Here is an 18,367-nt window from a genome sequence, read left to right on the forward strand (position 1 = left end):
AAGGCTGTTTACCTTCAAGTAGACTTTAGTTTTGCTGGGGTGTTGTGGATGGGGATGGCGAATGGGCGTAATCAACTGCCTCTGGTTCCACGGAGCCAAAGGTTGCATGTTTGAATCCAGCAATAAAGTTGTTTTTGATATTTTAGTTTTAAGCCTATGTCAAACCTTAACCCTTACCTTAACCATTCAGACTTAATGCCTAACTTTAAGATTTCGGAGTTAATGCCTAAACTTAATCTTAGAACGATAGAGAAGTAACCAAATACTTTGAAATTTGACGTTTATTGGAACAACTTCGGAATTTTACATTTAACAAACATAGATGAACACCTAATTCTGACATGATACAGAGCTTGTTGCGCATACTCCCTTAAAATACCTTTGCTTTACAAAGAGAAAAAAAGAGGCAATATTACTGTTTGTCCCTCTTGAGACGCCGTAGCCAGTACTTCCTCAAAAAAAGTACAAATGTGTATAAGATAACTTTGTCATATTTTTACCAAGGAGGTCTGAGTTGCGCACTTTTACATCTAACTAAGATGTTTGGTGTAGTATTTCTCATGCTACAACATTTTTATGAAAACTAGTCATCTGTTTTTGAACAACAACAAACACTTCATTGAGAAATCCCAACTGTTGACCAATCACTGACGAAGGGTAGTAGACTTCGGCTACACGAATTTCAACGAGGCTCAACAAAAAATCCAATGTGGTCGAACAGCCCCCCCAAAAAATATGTTGAACACTAAAACGAACAAAATGTCACAATATATGAGCAAACTGTTTTGACTGGGAAGCATACGGTAAGCTTTAGTAGGGACCCACCAAAATCAGCCCTTAACGCAAACGCAGAGATGGGGCATGGATTTTGTCAGCAGTGACCATGGCATAATGCCTATGTCAAGAAAAATATCTGGTCACTGTTCTGCTGCTCTCCAAACGTGATCTTTAAACAAATCTTTATCACTGAAGTTTTATTGAAATATCACGTTTATGAGCAGCGAAACAGTGAGCGGACATTCCCTTTTTATCTATGTATATGGGACATTCTTTTACAAAACTCGGCATTTCTTTGAGATGTGTGTAAAATCCCCTCCATGGACAACCTGGTATCAGAGCATTTCGGATTATTCTGTACTTAAATCCGGGACTCAATATTTAGTATATGTTACATTTTTATATGGTATGTATTAATTTGCGGATGTCCATCACCCATTTATATGTATATGTTACGAATTACAATTTGTATTATTTTAATCTTCAAAACGTACAATATGTTACGAATTTCTAAAACTTAGCTATTCTAGCTAGGCTGCTAACGTTAGTGTCGTGTCTTTGGGCACCATTAACTTGAAGACATGTTTATCAAATAACTCCCTGTAATTATTATTATGCGATTAAACTGATTAATCGTTTAACTGTAATTAACTAGGAGATCGGGGCACCAAGAAAAATATTCAGATTACAAAGTTATAATTTTCCTAATATAACTTTCCTTTATTATAACATTATATATTATATTATAGGCTGATTATCTTCTGGTTTAAATGGTGTATTTTACCTCGCGTCCAGTCTCATTCCAAACGTCGTAAATTGTTGTATCTGCATGAATCCAGCCTTTACTAAAGTCATCCATACATCAATATTCTTAAAATCATGTATTTACTAAACTAAGTAATTCACAGAAAGCATACAAACAGTAGTTATCGTTACAGGCATGGCGGCCTGTTAAACAAAGGGTCATAAAGGGCAGCTGAGAAGACACTACAGAGTTGATAAATATTAACAATTGATATGCTAATCCTTTGCACATGAACGCTCACTCATTCGGGAACAATTGCAATCAATATATATTTATGCTCAGTGTGTCATCGGGATCCTTGTTGGAGAGTTTTTGTCCTGTTCTCTTTCTCTCGGTTAGAATGGATCTTTCAAAGCGACATTCATTAATGTCGTTATAGAATGAATGTTTCGTCGGTCTTCGCGTTCAATTATACAATTTCTAGCTGCAGACTATTAATTAATATCAAAGACTTGTTATTATTCTGTCGGTCTTGATAGTCTAAAAGTTTAACCATGTGGTATAGTTAACTTTCAGTAGAGGAATTGGATGGTCAAACCTTGGCTCTCTCTTCTGAGGTAAGCTGGTCTCAAGAAAGTAAATCAGGGTGGGGTTTTATACATGAACATAGAACAGGCTTGTCACATGACACCTGGTCCTGTCTGTGTCCCTGGGGGCGTGCCGATGACTGATTTAAGCTTTGAACAGAAATACATTCTATCACATTAACCTCTGTGGGCTAGGTGGGACGCTTGCGTCCCACCTACTCAACAGCCAGTGTAATCCCGTGGCGCGATATTCAAATACCTCAAAAATGCAAAAACTTCAATTTTTCAAACATATGACTATTTTACACCATTTTAAAGACAAGACTCTCGTTAATCTAACCACACTGTCCGATTTCAAAAAGGCTTTACAACGAAAGCAAAACATTAGATTATGTCAGCAGAGTACCCAGCCAGAAATAATCAGACACCCATTTTTCAAGCTAGCATATAATGTCACATAAACCCAAACCACAGCTAAATGCAGCACTAACCTTTGATCTTCATCAGATGACAACCCTAGGACATTATGTTATACAATACATGCATGCTTTTTACATTAGCATGTGACTAGCATGTGACTAGCATTACCACCGAACACTGCCGGTGAATTTACTAAATTACTCACGATAAACGTTCACAAAAAGCATAACAATTTTTTAAAGAATTATATATACAGAACTCCTCTATGCACTCGATATGTCCGATTTTAAAATAGCTTTTTGGTGAAAGCACATTTTGCAATATTCTCAGTAGATAGCCCGGCATCACAGGGCTAGCTATTTAGACACCCAGCAAGTTTAGCACTCACCAAAGTCAGATTTACTATAAGAAAAATGTTATTACTTTTGCTGTTCTTTGTCAGAATGCACTCCCAGGACTTCTACTTCAATAACAAATGTTGGTTTGGTCCCAAATAATCCATTGTTATATCCAAATAGCGGCGTTTTGTTCGTGCGTTCAAGACACTATCCGAAAGGGTAAATAAGGGTGACGAGCATGGCGCATTTCGTGACAAAAAATGTCTAAATATTCCATTACCGTACTTCGAAGCATGTCAACCACTGTTTAAAATCAATTTTTATGCCATTTTTCTCGTAAAAAAGCGATAATATTCCGACCAGGAAAGCGTGTATACGTACAAAGAGAGAGAAAATAAAAACATCTCGTGCCCGAGCCTGAGTCTCAGAGTACTCTGACCGGCCACTATCCAAACGCGATAATGTGTTTCAGCCTGGGGCTGCCTCGATATCATTCAGCTTTTTCCCGGGCTCTGAGAGCCTATGGGAGCCGTAGGAAGTGTCACGTTACAGCAAAGATCCTCAGTCTTCAATAAACAGAGACAAGAAGAACAAGATCTTGTCAGAGAGGGCACTTCCTGTAAGGAATCTTCTCAGGTTTTTGCCTGCCATATGAGTTCTGTTATACTCAGACACCATTCAAACAGTTTTAGAAACTTAAAGGTGTTTTCTATCCAAAGCCAATAATTATATACATATTCTAGTTACTGGGCAGGAGTAGTAACCAGATTAAATCAGGTACGTTTTTTATCCGGCCGTGTCAATACTGCCCCCTAGCCCTAACAGGTTAACATCAGTACATAGCATCTCAACGTATTACAAATAGCTTTATCCTTATTAATATATGTTATACGACCATTTAGATGCAAGTCCCATAGCTGAGGCTATTATATAAAGTTATGGTAATATGGCTATATTGTCTCTTCTGAGTATCACAAAATTGTACCAAGCGGACCAGTTCGTAGCTGGATTCTTCAATCTTTTATACCTTCTCCAGAACATAAATGTCGTTCGGTTCCCCAATTCTGTGAGTTGGAAGAATTTCCTTGGTCTCTCTATGAAACCCCTCTGTCTCAACTGGGCCATGCGGCAGGACATTCTCCTCTAGAATTTTACCACCCCTTCACACAGGGCCTGGGTGGGGGAGGTAGGTTGGGGGATGGTGCAAGGGGTCAACTGTCCTCCCTGTACTCAAAGAGGGCAACGTCATGACATTAGCTAGCTGGCTAATGTTAGCTAGGCTAGGAGTTAAGTTTAGGAGTTAGGTTAAAGGGTTAACTAAAAGGGAAAGGGTTAGCTAAAATGCTAAGTAGTTGCAAAGTAGTAAGTAGTTGAAAAGTTGCTAATTGGATAAAATGCTAAAGTAGTGCGTGATGAGATTTGAACTCACAACCTTTGGAATACTCGATGTTCGTGTTATACACCCACCCATCCATCCTGACAAACCAGCCTAAAGTAACCATCTGTCTTATGTAACCATACCAAACATAACATATCATACTAATTTGAGTGTCCAGGATTTACTATGTTATGTCTACTCTATGAGGCCAGGCTTACTATTGCTATTATCCATTACTTTATGCTATTTAATTTAGTAAATAAGAATTTGTTCTTAACTGCTTGCCTAGTTAAATAAAGGTTAAATAAAAGTAAATACAAAATAAAATAATAAACTGTTCCACCAGGCTACAACATTGGTGCATGGTGATGTCTTTCAAGAGAGATGTCATATTGAAAATTAAATAGACATTCCTAAAATGTGTCAATTCATGATCCAATCAACATTGTATTATTTTTCTTCCCATGATATCAACATCCTATAGATATATGACCCGGGATGCCCTCGAAACTAAATGTATTCAGTGTTGCGTGGAAACCCCATGAATTGTGCTGTGATGTCACGGAAGGCCCCTTCCTGTAGCCAGTGTAGTGTATGTAGCATATAAAGACACGAGAGTAAGTGGCTCTGAGAGTCCACATCTGAATCAAGATGGCACTAAAGCTGCAGCTTTGCTTCCTAGTCTTGTTTGTAAGGGGTGAGTAGGCTACTTCTCTGAAAGTAATTGTTTCTAAGACAATGAAGTACAAAGTACCCAGGCAGGGTACATGTATACAATACAGCTTGACAGAGTTATATGCCTGATCTGTTTTGATCACAACTTTGAAATTACATTCAATGTTTTTGTTGTAAGATATCACAAATCAATGTTTGCTGTATTTATATTTGTATATATATGTTTTATATGTTTCCTCACTAATTCTTTACATCTGTGTGTCAGATCAATTAGAATGGAACTGCTTTTTTCTTGACTGATGCTGTGATGCATTTACAGTGGGGTCCGAAATGATTGACACCCTTGCTAATACTGAGCTATATTGTATGCTCAATGGGTTTCAAGTCCGGAGACTGATGGCCACTGTAAAATGTTGATTTCGTGGCCAATGAACCATTTATTTTAGTTTTTTGATGAGTGCTTGAGGGTTATTGTCTTGCTGGAAGATCCACTTTCGGCCAAGTTTCATCTTCCTGGCAGAGGCAACCAGGTTTTTGGCTAAAATTTCCTGGTACTGGGTAAAGTTCATAAGAACAGACCTTAGCCGTGGTATATTGGCCATATACCATACCCCCTTATGGCTAAAATAACCATCTTGTAACCAGACTGAAAGTTGTGACAACACAAAAATAATAGACATGATCAAATGCTCTGAGGATTGTATCACAGTGAAAATGTGTACTTATTGCTTTGTTGTGGTCTTGTTTAAATATGTTTGGCGGCTGACATTGAAATTATTGTCTTTGAATAACTAGACAAATGCTATCAATTTGAAAACCATCCTATATGATTAAAAAGTCACCAAATTGTGACTTATTAATCATATCCTGTTAGGGCTAGGGGGCAGTATTGACACGGCTGGATAAAAAAACATACCCGATTTAATCTGGTTACCACTCCTACCCAGTAACTAGAATATGCATATACTTATTACATATGGATAGAAAACACCCTAAAGTTTCTAAAACTGTTTGAATGGTGTCTGTGAGTATAACAGAACTCAAATGGCAGGTCAAAACCTGAGAGATTCCTTTACAGGAAGTGGCCTGTCTGACCATTTCTTGAACTTCTTTTCCATCTCTATCTTTTACTAAGGATCTCTGCTCTAACGTGACACTTCCCACGTCTTCCATAGGCTCTCAGAGCCCGGGAAAAAACAGAATGTCGTCATTCCAGCCCCAGGCTGAAACACATTATCGCCTTTCTCAAGTGGCCGATCAAGGGACTCTGGGCTTATGCGCATGACCCGACCGCCCCCGCCTTTGTGATTTTTTTCCTCTGTTTGCCGAAAAGGAGATTCCCTGTCGGAATATTATCGCTTTTTTTCCACGAGAAAAATGGCGTAAAAATTGATTTTAAACAGCGGTTGACATGCTTCGAAGTACGGTAATGGAATATTTAGAATTTTATTGTCACGAATTGCGCCATGCGCACGACACTTCTTTACCATTTCGGATAGTGTCTGGAACGCACGAACAAAACGCCGCTATTCGGATATAACGATGGATTATTTTGGACCAAACCAACATTTGTTATTGAAGTAGCAGTCCTGGGAGTGCATTCTGACGAAGACAACAAAAGGTAATCAAACTTTTATAATAGTAAATATGATTATGGTGAGTGCTAAACTTGCCGGGTGTCTAAATAGCGAGCCCGTGATGCCTGGGCTATGTACTTAGAATATTGCAAAATGTGCTTTCACCAAAAAGCTATTTTAAAATCGGACATATCGAGTGCATAGAGGAGGTCTGTATCTATAATTCTTAAAATAATTGTTATGCTTTTTGTGAACGTTTATCGTGAGTAATTTAGTAAAATGTTAGCGAATTCCCCGGAAGTTTGCGGGGGTATGCTAGTTCTGAACGTCACATGCTAATGTAAAAAGCTGGTTTTTTATATAAATATGAACTTGATTGAACAAAACATGCATGTATTGTATAACATAATGTCCTAGGGTTGTCATCTGATGAAGATCAAAGGTGAGTGCTGCATTTAGCTGTCTTCTGGGTTTTGGTGACATTATATGCTGGCTTGAAAAATGGGTGTCTGATTATTTCTGGCTTGGTACTCTGCTGACATAATCTAATGTTTTGCTTTCGTTGTAAAGCCTTTTTGAAATCGGACAGTGTGGTTAGATTAACGAGAGTTTTGTCTTTAAATAGCTGTAAAATAGTCATATGTTTGAGAAATTGAAGTAATAGGATTTTTAAGGTTTTGAAAATCGCGCCACAGGCTTAAAGTGGCTGTTGAGACCTAGCCCATAGAGGATATAGGATGGTTTTCAAATTGATAGCATTTGTCTAGTCATTCAGTTTTTTCAGAATTGTCAAAAAGGAAGACTCAGCATACTTCAAAACATGCTCTAAGAGTGTTTATTATCACAACGTTTCAACCATTAGGTGGTCATCAGCTCTCATTGGGATTCAAATACCTAATTAAATAATTAACTTTGAATTCAATAATTGCAGCCAGGTCTAAAAATCATTATGGTTAATTATAAAATACACTATTTCCATGGACCCCCATAGACCACCCACATGGAATTTATTTTGTTCAGTCGGTGCTATATACAGCATGACCCTATCATAAGGTGATATTCTGCTAGCCCACACAATGTATGAAAACAGTTAACCTTTAAAACATTTCAAGCCCACCAACAAAATTGGTGTAAATTTGCCCCCACAGTTAATTTTTCCAAATAAAGTAGGCCTATCACTAGTCATCATACCAGTAGCATAGGAAAAAGGAACACATGATGTTCACACAGACAGTGTGAAGAAAACCACAAACCCCTTGCTTTCTCTTTTACACCCCTCATGTTTTCGGTGACTGTCCACACTATATTTGATTTCCTGTCAGTCGCAGTAGAGAAGGTTGGCTGCATAATCTGTAGGTGTACGTGCAGCGGAAATGCACCCCCCTCATGTTGTTGTTTGTCACACCTCCCATAACCTCAAGCCTGACAATGGTAGCTCGACCTCCTTCAGTTTCCCCTGTAGCCCCCAGTGGTAGAGTCTGAGACCAGGGGAAGACCGAGAAGTAGGACAGTGCTGTGAGTCAGAGCTATGACAAATGAAGAGTCTGACTCAGGTCTTATCCAGTTCATTTACACTGCCCACTTATTCATCTGTCTACGACCCCTAAATCTCCTCTTTATGATTGCTTTTCAATACAGTCCATCCATGATCATATTATGTTCATGGCATACTGTGCATGTGTAAGAAAGAGGAAAGGGCTGTTGAAAGGTAAGGTGAACTTGAAATCATGTGTGGTGGTTAGTTTTAGTATTATCAAATGAGGAGAGACAAACTTTCTCACAAGTCAGAGTTATACTTAAACAAAATCTTTATTCACGTATTTATAAGGAAAGCATGTCACACCACACCCACAAGTGAATGATGTGAGTGCTCTACAATAACGATGGCTGGTCAACGAATCACTCTTATATGATTCATTGAGAGCCCCGACACAAAGAATACAACAGCTTTTTATAGCAAAGATACACCCCCTTAGTCTACATGACAAACAGATGTGTGGAATGGGTCACAAGGTTCGGATTCCTATGAAAGATACTAATAATTCACAGCAGACAGTATCTTCTGTTAAGACTGTTCTCATTGTGTAGAAACCAGGGCCTGGCTCCCAAAACAAGGTTCCTCTCATAATTATCCATACTGGAGTCATCTCTACCCGGTACCTCCCAGCACACAAACACCAACTCATGCTATGGAATGCAGTCTTGTTAGGTTTACCACCTAACGCATTGTCCATCTTCTGTCAGCATTAAGCCCCCAGAGGCCCAATCTCAGTTCACACAGACACAATAGAGTTCTAAGAACCCCCTATTCTGTTGCATAAAACAACCATTTGATGCAATAACAGTATTTATAACATAATCTTGTAATTTTGCTCTCACACATGTTGGAATCTTCCATCATGTCAATCAAAGTATGTCCTATACTAAATCATTGGTATTTGCCACTGCAGGATCCATTGCAGTGCAACATTTGACCGTGATGGAGGGTGAGACACTAACCATGAAGTGTCGCATTAGAAATGCCGAAGGGAGCCACGTGGAATGGAAGAATCCTGATGGGCATGTTATGTTTTTTAATAACCAGAAGGGTGAGGATCTTATAATACCACCTATAGATATTTATTATGATGTATTTTATATACTAAAACAAAGCAGTATCTTAATTTGAAAGTAGACTGGATGCCCAGTAAATGAGCCATACAGGATTTGATTTTATTAATGTCGACAGCTGAATCAAATCAAAATAAAATTGTATTTGTCATGTGTCGAATACAACGGGTGTAGACTTTACCATGAAATGCTGTCTAGAATGATAATAGTTGTACATGATACAAGTAAAAATGTTTGTTCCTACTCATATTGTAACATCTTCGTTCAGATCTAAAGTAGTTGAGTTATATTGTGACATGACTTCTCTCTCCCCCAACTTCACTAACAGCCCTGAAGGACAAGCGCTACAAGATAATAAACTTGTCTGAGTCCGTTTTTTCAGTCAGTGTGTCTGATGTCACCTTCAAAGATGGAGGCCTCTACACATGTTTACATTACATTCACAAAGTGCCTGTAGTGAAGTGGGTTAATGTGACAGTTTTAGGTAAGTGTAACATATTGTAATAGCACTGTTTTATAGGGATTAAGAAAGCACACAGCCTTACCCTTAATTTAGTAGAATATTCATATTGGCACAGGAGGTAGAGTGCTTGGCTTGTTCCCACTTCCAACTAATTAAGTTGAAACCAAAAATCATAACATCACTCATTTTGTCATTGTCAAGGTAAGCCAAAATTGGAGATAACAGAACACAATGGAAAGACTGCCATAAAATGTTCTGCAGTGGGAAATGGCCATCCTCCCAAAATCTCATGGCTGTTTGAGAGTGGGTTAGAAATGTATGGTAAGTGTACATCATTCTACATTTATTTCATAGATTTTATGATGCCAAAATGACAAAGGATTATGTTACGAGACCACCTAGCTAGCATACTGATTTTGATACACTCGCCAATTCTGGGGCCCTAGGCCTAGCTAAAGGGTCTGTAGGTCTGTAACCTGATTTGATGTGTGTATTAATGTGAAAAGGTGTTGAATGCATGTGCTCCAGGAGACGGCAAACTTAAAGTTCAGGGCCAGCTCTGTCTTGACCCCTTGGTCGGCCAGCCCAAGTGATTTATGTAAAGAAAAACGGTGCATGACCAACAAATAATAGTATACACAAAAAAGAAAACAAAACATGGCATGCCGAAAACTAAAGACTCAAACCAAACCAAAGGTTCACATGGGCACTAAACTCCAGCAGCCTCATGGCTCTGCCAGATGCCACACCTTCTTCGGTGGAGTTTAATGACAGTTGGCATCCAATATGTTGTATTACCGACTAGAGGTCAACCGATTATGATTTTTCAAAGCTGATACCGATTATTGAAGAACCAAAAAAAGCCGATACCGATTAATCGGACGATTTTATATATATATATTGTAATAATGACAATTACAACAATACTGAATGAACACTTTTATTTTCACTTAATATAATACATAAATAAAATCAATTTAGTCTCAAATAAATAATGAAACATGTTCAATTTGGTTTAAATAATGCAAAAACACAGTGTTGGATTAGAAAGTAAAAGTGCAATATGTGCCATGTAAAAAAGCTAACATCTAAGTTCCTTGCTCAGAACATGAGAACATATGAAAGCTTGTGGTTCCTTTTAACATGAGTCCTCAATATTCACAGTTAAGAAGTTTTAGGTTGTAGTTATTATAGGACTATTTCTCTCTATACCATTTGTATTTCATATACCTTTGACTATTGGATGATTGCCAACCTAATCTCGGGAGTTGATAGGCTTGAAGTCATAAACAGTGCTGTGCTTCAAGCATTGCGAAGAGCTGCTGGCAGACGCAGGAAAGTGCTGTTTGAATGAATGCTTGAATGAATGCTTATGAGCCTGCTGTTGCCTACCACGGCTCAGTCAGACTGCTCTATCAAATATAAAATCATAGACTTAATTATTATAAACACACAGAAATACGAGCCTTAGGCCATTAATATAGTCAAATCCGGAAATTATAATTTCGAAAACAAAACGTTTATTCTTTCAGTGAAATACGGAGTCATTCCGTATTTTATCAAATGGGTGGCAACCCTAAGTCTAAATATTGCTGTTACATTGCACTACCTTCAATGTTGGAGCGGCAGGTAGCCTAGTGGTTAGAGTGTTGGACTAGTAACTGAAAGGTTGCGAGATTGAATCCCCAAGCTGACAAGGTAAAACTCTGTCGTTCTGCCCCTGAACAAGGCAGTCAACCCACTGTTCCTAGGCCATCATTGAAAATAACATTGCTTAGTTAAATAAAGGTAAAAGAATAAATGTTATGTCATAATTATGTAAAATTCTGGCTAATTAATTATGGTCTTTGTTAGGAAGAAATGGTCTTCACACAGTTCGCAACGAGCCAGGCGGCCCAAACTGCTGCATATACCCTGACACTGCTTGCACTGAACGCAAGAGAAGTGACACAATTTCCCTAGTTAATATTGCCTGCTAACATGAATTTCTTTTAACTAAATATGCAGGTTTTAAAAAATATAGTTGTGTGTTGATTTTAAGAAAGGCATTGATGTTTATGGTTAGGTACATTGGTGCAGCAATTGTGCTTTTTTCGTGAATGCGCTTTTGTTAAATCATCACCCGTTTGGCGAAGTAGGCTGTGATTCGATGACAAATTAACAGGCACCACATTGATTATATGCAACACAGGACAAGCTAGTTAAACTAGTAATATCATCAACAATGTGTAGTTAACTAGTGATTATGTTAAGATAGATTGTTTTTTTATCAGATAAGATTAATTCTAGCTAGCAATTTACCTTGGCTCCTTGCTGCACTCGCGTAACCGATGGTCAACCTGCCACGCAGTCTGAAGTCAAATCACGCACCCCCAAGTACTTCTCTGCATCTGCCACCACAACATCTATTTTCTGTGACTTAAGTTCCATCTCTGCGGTACAGTTGATAACTATTGCTATGAACACTAAGAAGCCAACCGTACTGAAACATAGATCACTCATTGGCCTATCCCTTGTCTTTATCATCACCATGTCCATCAATGCAAAGCTCGAGCTCCTTACAACACCTTCTACCCCTTCCATTTTTGCCTCCAGAACGCGAAACTGGCATCCGGCTCACTCTGTTTGATCTTGACACAAATCTTCCTCGACATACCCTCTCCCTTGTTATTGCTAGCTTCAACAGATAGAAACCTATCCTCTGCCTCCCTCAGTCTTTTCAACCTCCTCTCTTTCCCTCCAATCCTCCTCCCTTAACCAATTACCGACTTCTTCTGAAAATATTCAACTTTTCCAATCCGAAACCTCTTTTTAGCTTACTTGAGAGACCTGCTAAGCCCTGTACTCCCTCCACTTTAAACTCGAACTATCGCCAGTTCATAAAAAATCTATGCAGCTATCAGATTGTTTAGAATCGATTGCCACACCTGTGCACAACCAACACTTAACAAGACTTCCTGTCAGAGCACACCCCCTGACCCAGTTGCTACTGCCACCTGGGGATGGAGTGTGGAAGGGGTAGTGTAGTGTCTAATTGTGCTCCTAAAAACTAAACTACCTAACCTATTCCATAACATATTAGTATTATGGCGATCCTAGCTATATGGGTCACGTTTCCCTACATTGGTGTCAGAAGTGCAATGACGGTCGTGAGGCTATCGGAACACACGGCCTGGCGTATGAAGGGTTAGCGGCAGGTTGAAGCACAGAGATGTGCCTTTCCGTTCGGAGGGGGCTGTGTAGCAACCCTTGCTATATGAGCCACAATACAATGTCCCACTAAGTGGATTAACCATGTTGGCACGATGTGTAGGGTGTTTGCCTTTCATGCCACTAACCTGGGTTCACTTCCCTGCCCATTCACTACCGTATTTGACAAATAATAACAGCCATTGTCGTGGCTTGCGTGAATTATAAATATAAGACAAGTGAAAAATAGAATAGGAAAAGACTAGTAGACTGAGAATTTTAACAAAAAGAGGAAATGCCTTCAAATGGTTTAGACTTCCCCTGCGAAACCAAATCCCACACACATTCCCCTTTATCTCTTCCAAAATAAAGGGAAGTGAAATGTCTGTATTTTCCTGTAAAGTGCAGTCAGCTATTATAAGGATGATGGTTGTTGACGTTCTTTTACATATTCAATTTTTACACTTTCAGTCAAATGTTAATTGAACCTCTCTGCTGTTATTTAGCTCAGCCTCAGTCCCAGTATCTGTTGGACAAAAACACATATTCCTCCCTGGATATCTTGCATGTTCAGTCCTACAAGAGGAGAGTCACATTGAAATGCATTGTTCGCCATCCAGCCTTACACAATTCATCCCTGATGAATTTTGTGAAAATTGGACAGAATCGTAAGTACCACGTTTATTGTTCACACTTTTGACCTTTGATTTGATTAGTTGTCGAGATGGCATCCACACTATGGGAGGTTTAATTTATAAGGGTATGATCAATGACAATACATAAAGCTCAGATTACCTCCTTGAGAGTAAGGTGGAAATATCCAACAAAGAATTAAAAAAGCAAGTCTACCTTAATTTTAAATGTAGTTCTGCTTGCAATGGTCTATTTGAGGAACATTGAAAGGAAAGTGTTTACTTTTGTGGTTTCAGTGCACAGTCACACTGTTGGTACTTTCCTCACTTTAAAATATGCCATGAGAACGCCACACTAGGGTACCTTGACCACACAAACATTATAATGTGATTTACTCTCTCTGTAGGGAGGAATACACTGACATCCCAAAGTCACATTTCTACAAAAAATATTCAGATAGATCGTATTATTCACTTCAAGTTATTTGAACTGCACTATAACTATATATACAAGCACTTCATAATAGTGACCAAAAGTCTTGGCAAGATACAATTGTCATTTGTGAACATGGTTTGAATTGTACAACAACTGAAATTCCCTTTTGTCTTATAGCCACTGAGGAATCACACTCCACTACGAGAGTCTCTCATTGGCTCAGTACAGGTCTAACAGAGGTACCAACAACAACAACAGTCTCCCGTTGGCATAGTACACAGGGGTCAACAGAAACACCAACAGCTACAGCCTTAGATTGGCCCAATACAGAGGGATCACCAGCATCAACCCCTGACTTACAACTCAGGACTCACAGTAAGTAAAAAATATTAATATTCATTATTAAAAACAAACTATACGGCTTCCTGATCGTTTTGACATGACAAGACTGATAATGCATATACTGAAGAACAGAACAGCCATGGTGCCTTGAGGTTGAATCTACACATCTTCTGTGAATTGGTTTTCACCATGTTTTGTGAACACTGGTTAGGTGCAAAACCACAGCACTTGGTTCTCATACCACCAAGTCTGTTTCCTGAAATGGGAGTCAATAGCAATATTAACAAAATACAGTCCGTTCGGAAAGTATTCGGACTTCTTCCATATTTTGTTATGTTATATCCTTATTCTAAAAATGATTAAATCGCTTTTTTCCCTCATCAATGTACACACCATACCCCATAATGACAAAGCAAAAACAGGTTATAAGAAATTGTAGCTAATTTATACAAAATTAACTGATATTATATTTACATGCAGTAAGTTGCCATTGGCAAGGAAAACCCAGAGTTACCTCTGCTGCAGAGGATAAGTTCATTAGAGTTACCAGCCTCAGACTGCAGCCCAAATAAATGCTTCACAAAGTTCAAGTAACAGACACATTTGAACATCAACTGTTCAGAGGAGACTTCATGAATCAGGCTTTCATGGTCAAATTGCTGCAAAGAAACCACTACTAAAGGACACCAATATGAAGAGACTTGCCTGGGCCAAGAAACACGAGCAATGGACATTAGACGGTGGAAACCTGTCCTTTGGCCTGATGAAGGTTCTCCCATCTCCACAGAGGAACTCTAGAGCTCTGTCAGAGTGACCATCAGGTTCTTGGTCACCTTACCTGACCAAGGCCCTTCTCCCCCGATTGCTCAGTTTGGCCGGGCGGCCAGCTCTAGGAAGGGTCTTGGTGGTTCCAAACTTCTTCCATTTAAGAATAGTGGAGGCCACTGTGTTCTTGTGGACCTTCAATTCTGCAAAAATTGTTTGGTACACCTCCCCAGATCTGTGCCTCGACAAAATCCTGTCTCAGAGCTCTACGGACAATTCCTTCGACCTCATGGCTTGGTTTTTGCTCTGACGTGCACTGTCAACTGTGGGACCTTATATAGGCAGGTGTTTGCCTTTCCAAATAGTGTCCAATTGAATTTACCACAGGTGGACTCCAATCAAGTTGTAGAAAAATCTCAAGGATGATCAATGGAAAAAGGATGCACCTGAGCTCAATTTCAAGTCTCATAACAAAGGGTCTTATGTACATTACCTTATACTTATGTAAATAAGGTAATTATGTTTTGACAAGTTTTATACATTTGCAAAAATGTATAAAAACCTGTTTTCACTTTGTCATTATGGGGTATTGTGTTTAGATAGATGAGGAGGAAAAAAATATTTAAATCATCTTTAGAACAAGGCTTAATGTAACAAAATGTGGAAAAAGTCAATGGGTCTGAATACTTTCTGAATAAACTGTAGGTCCTCAATAGTAAATCTCAGTAAAAGTTTCAGGCAGAACTTCGGCTTGTGCTTTTATTTGTAGTTAATTTAAGGTACCGGTAATTTGTAAGTCGTTGTTATACATATTGACTTGAATTAGAACACTTTCATCTGTGGTACAATCAGTGAGTGAAAATGACATACACTGTAATGGGGCGGCATGTAAAATGTACAATAAATGAATTTCCTCATTCAGGTCAGCCAGCCCACTCAGTGTTTGAAGCTACAGGGTACACACTTGCTAATGACAGCAGCAGCGGCTAAGAACAGGACTAATCATAGCTAGCATTGTATGGGAAAAAACTTAAGTATCCTCGCCAGCTAGGCTTAATAGTTACTCGGTAGGCTGCTTCTCCACCTAGTGGTGACTCTCCATCACTACAGATGGGCATCATACCAGCATCCAATAGTATTTTATTAGTTCCAATTCAATTCAATTGAATCACTATCATTTTATCCACAAATACACTCCATATCCTCCCGAATAATGTGACTGTACTGTCTAGATCAGCTGTCATTCATTCCCCTGCAATTCCCTGTAGATTGGTCGTCAGTGTCCCAGACAACAGAGAACACACCTCATAATGGCACAGGACACAACTCCAGCAATGCTAAAGGTAAGACAGTCTTACTATTTTTCTAAGTGCATACAGATCCGGTTAAGTGAGTCATGTTCAGGTGCTGTATAAGCCAGACATGGATGTAAGGCTACAGTAGAAGAGGCTAAAGTTGCACTGATGGTCTCATTCACAGGAAGTTTCTTCAATGATACGGAGACGCAGAAAGGAACTGGAGGAAGTGCGCTGTTGCTCATCTTCCTTGTGACATGCCTCATCCTTGGTCTGCTTGTGGTTGTTTCGCTCTTCGTGATCAAGCTGAGGAGGGCTCACATACTCTGGAAGAAAGGTAACTAGAGGCTAGGACACCTCCCACTGTTTAGGATCTTCTTATGACTTGGCATGTTTGGTCATCTTTACCTATCATCTTTGGTTTATGGCAGGTGTGCACAGCTCTAGTCCTCAACTGGAATTTTGCTCCTGTTGGTTGTCCTTTCTCCCTGGCACTTGGATCAGTTGATATTAACCAAACACATAGACCTGCTGCCCTCAAGAACTTGAGTTGTGCGCCCCTGATTTATGGCTTATATGTATGCCTGCCACTAAATCTTAAACTTTTAACAAGTAATTATTCTGAAATTATCATAGTTTTGATCATTACAGAAAATGAAGACTCGGATCAATCTGTGGAAAGCAACAAATCAAAATCAAGCAATGAGGAAAAACAATCTCGAGGAAGAAGGGGCAACGGTAATAATTTATGTGTGATTTCTTGGACATGCCATATAAAATAAAGACTGCAGCCAATGAAACAACACAATGACAAAAAAGCCCAATTATAAGGCCTATGTCTAATACGTGCTCAAATGGTAGGACATTTTATATGTTCCACATGGTAAAAATGCCTGTTTTTCTAGGACTCTTTAACATCAGATTCACAAAGTATGTCGTTGAGGAACCCATGGCAACAGAGACGATGACAACAACAACAAACACCAAAACAGAAGAGGATCCTGAAATTCAAGTCATCCCACAGACAAATGGAGCAACCCAAAGCCCTCAGATCAAGGAGAGGGAACTGTAACATTTTCCAGTGTTATCATATAGAGATTTCACATTGAATTCTAAGTCATCATAAGCACCTTGATGTTACACCATATTTTGGGATGGAATATTGTTTTAAAACATGTACTTTGATATGGTGGATTATTCTGTGTGTACACAGGCTCATAAGCTGCTATTATGTATGATTTCATTGTTTTAATCAAAGTTTATTTTTATACTGAAAAACTATGAAGAATATACAACATAAGGATATGGATTTTTTTCTGTAAATATTGTATAAATGTATTGTATTTACACACTATCTTATCACAAACTGTCTTTGTTTTGGTGATTTCTCTATTGGGCCACATTGCTTTGAATAACAAATACCATGAACTGTCTCCTGCCAGTTGAATGCTTCGCTAGAACAAAACATGCACCCTCCTGGGGGTCTCCTAAAATCAGTTTAAGAGAAATACTGCTACCGAGGGAAACCGTTTAGTACTTCACAAATAAATTGACTGGAAAATTGCGTGCTACACTGTGGTATGTGTAACAAATAGTCAACTTGTTGGAACAGTAGTCACAGAATGACAACACAAGCTGTTTCAACAGTTTGCAACTGATCCATTTCATGCAAAATCAAAGAATGTTGTATTTATTGTGTCGACCCCACAATAGTATATGCATTGGTTGAAGCTCAATGTTAAATTCAAATCTCCCTACTAAGTCAATTTGACACCAATGTCGATGAAAATGTGAAAATCAACTTGATCAGAGGTACACAACACTCCCCTTACTCTTGTCATGAGCTATCCAGCCGTTACCGAGAACCATATACCAGATTTTTAACAGGGTTGTTAGCATTAGGAAGAAAATACAATTTCTTGCCCAGACCTAGCTCAATATCTAGGTATGGGCAAGAAATAAAAACAAGACTACAGTGTCCATAAAGTCACCATTAGAATTGCCACCTTTCGGGCTAAATAAGTTTGTAGGGGCAACAGTTTTGATTACATTTATAATTGATCCATTTTGTCCATTGAGAACCAATGATGTGCTACCTATTTGTAGCATTTCTGACAATGTTGACATATTTTCAGCTG

General features: G+C 38.8%; 1 protein-coding gene across 3 annotated transcripts; it reads left to right on the plus strand.

Moving 5' to 3' along the window:
- The first annotated feature begins 4,839 nt into the window (after positions 1-4,839).
- Positions 4,840-18,257, plus strand: LOC106567642 (cytotoxic and regulatory T-cell molecule). Of its 3 annotated transcripts, none has more exons than XM_045693497.1 (10): positions 4,840-4,942; positions 8,948-9,085; positions 9,490-9,591; positions 9,772-9,891; positions 13,266-13,427; positions 14,005-14,202; positions 16,203-16,277; positions 16,414-16,566; positions 16,866-16,967; positions 17,135-18,257. In XM_045693497.1, exons 1-10 carry the CDS (start codon positions 4,897-4,899, stop codon positions 17,299-17,301), a joined length of 1,263 nt encoding a protein of 420 aa, XP_045549453.1. In that variant the 5' UTR covers positions 4,840-4,896; the 3' UTR covers positions 17,302-18,257. The 3 variants fall into 3 exon arrangements, with proteins under 3 accessions (XP_045549453.1, XP_013992648.1, XP_013992649.1); XM_014137173.2 differs by having other exon boundaries at positions 4,849-4,942; positions 9,436-9,591; XM_014137174.2 differs by having other exon boundaries at positions 4,850-4,942; positions 9,436-9,591; positions 16,881-16,967; positions 17,135-18,254.
- The last annotated feature ends 110 nt before the right edge of the window (positions 18,258-18,367 follow it).

Source organism: Salmo salar, chromosome ssa13 (genome assembly GCF_905237065.1).
Source record: "Salmo salar chromosome ssa13, Ssal_v3.1, whole genome shotgun sequence".
Taxonomy (NCBI): domain Eukaryota; kingdom Metazoa; phylum Chordata; class Actinopteri; order Salmoniformes; family Salmonidae; genus Salmo; species Salmo salar.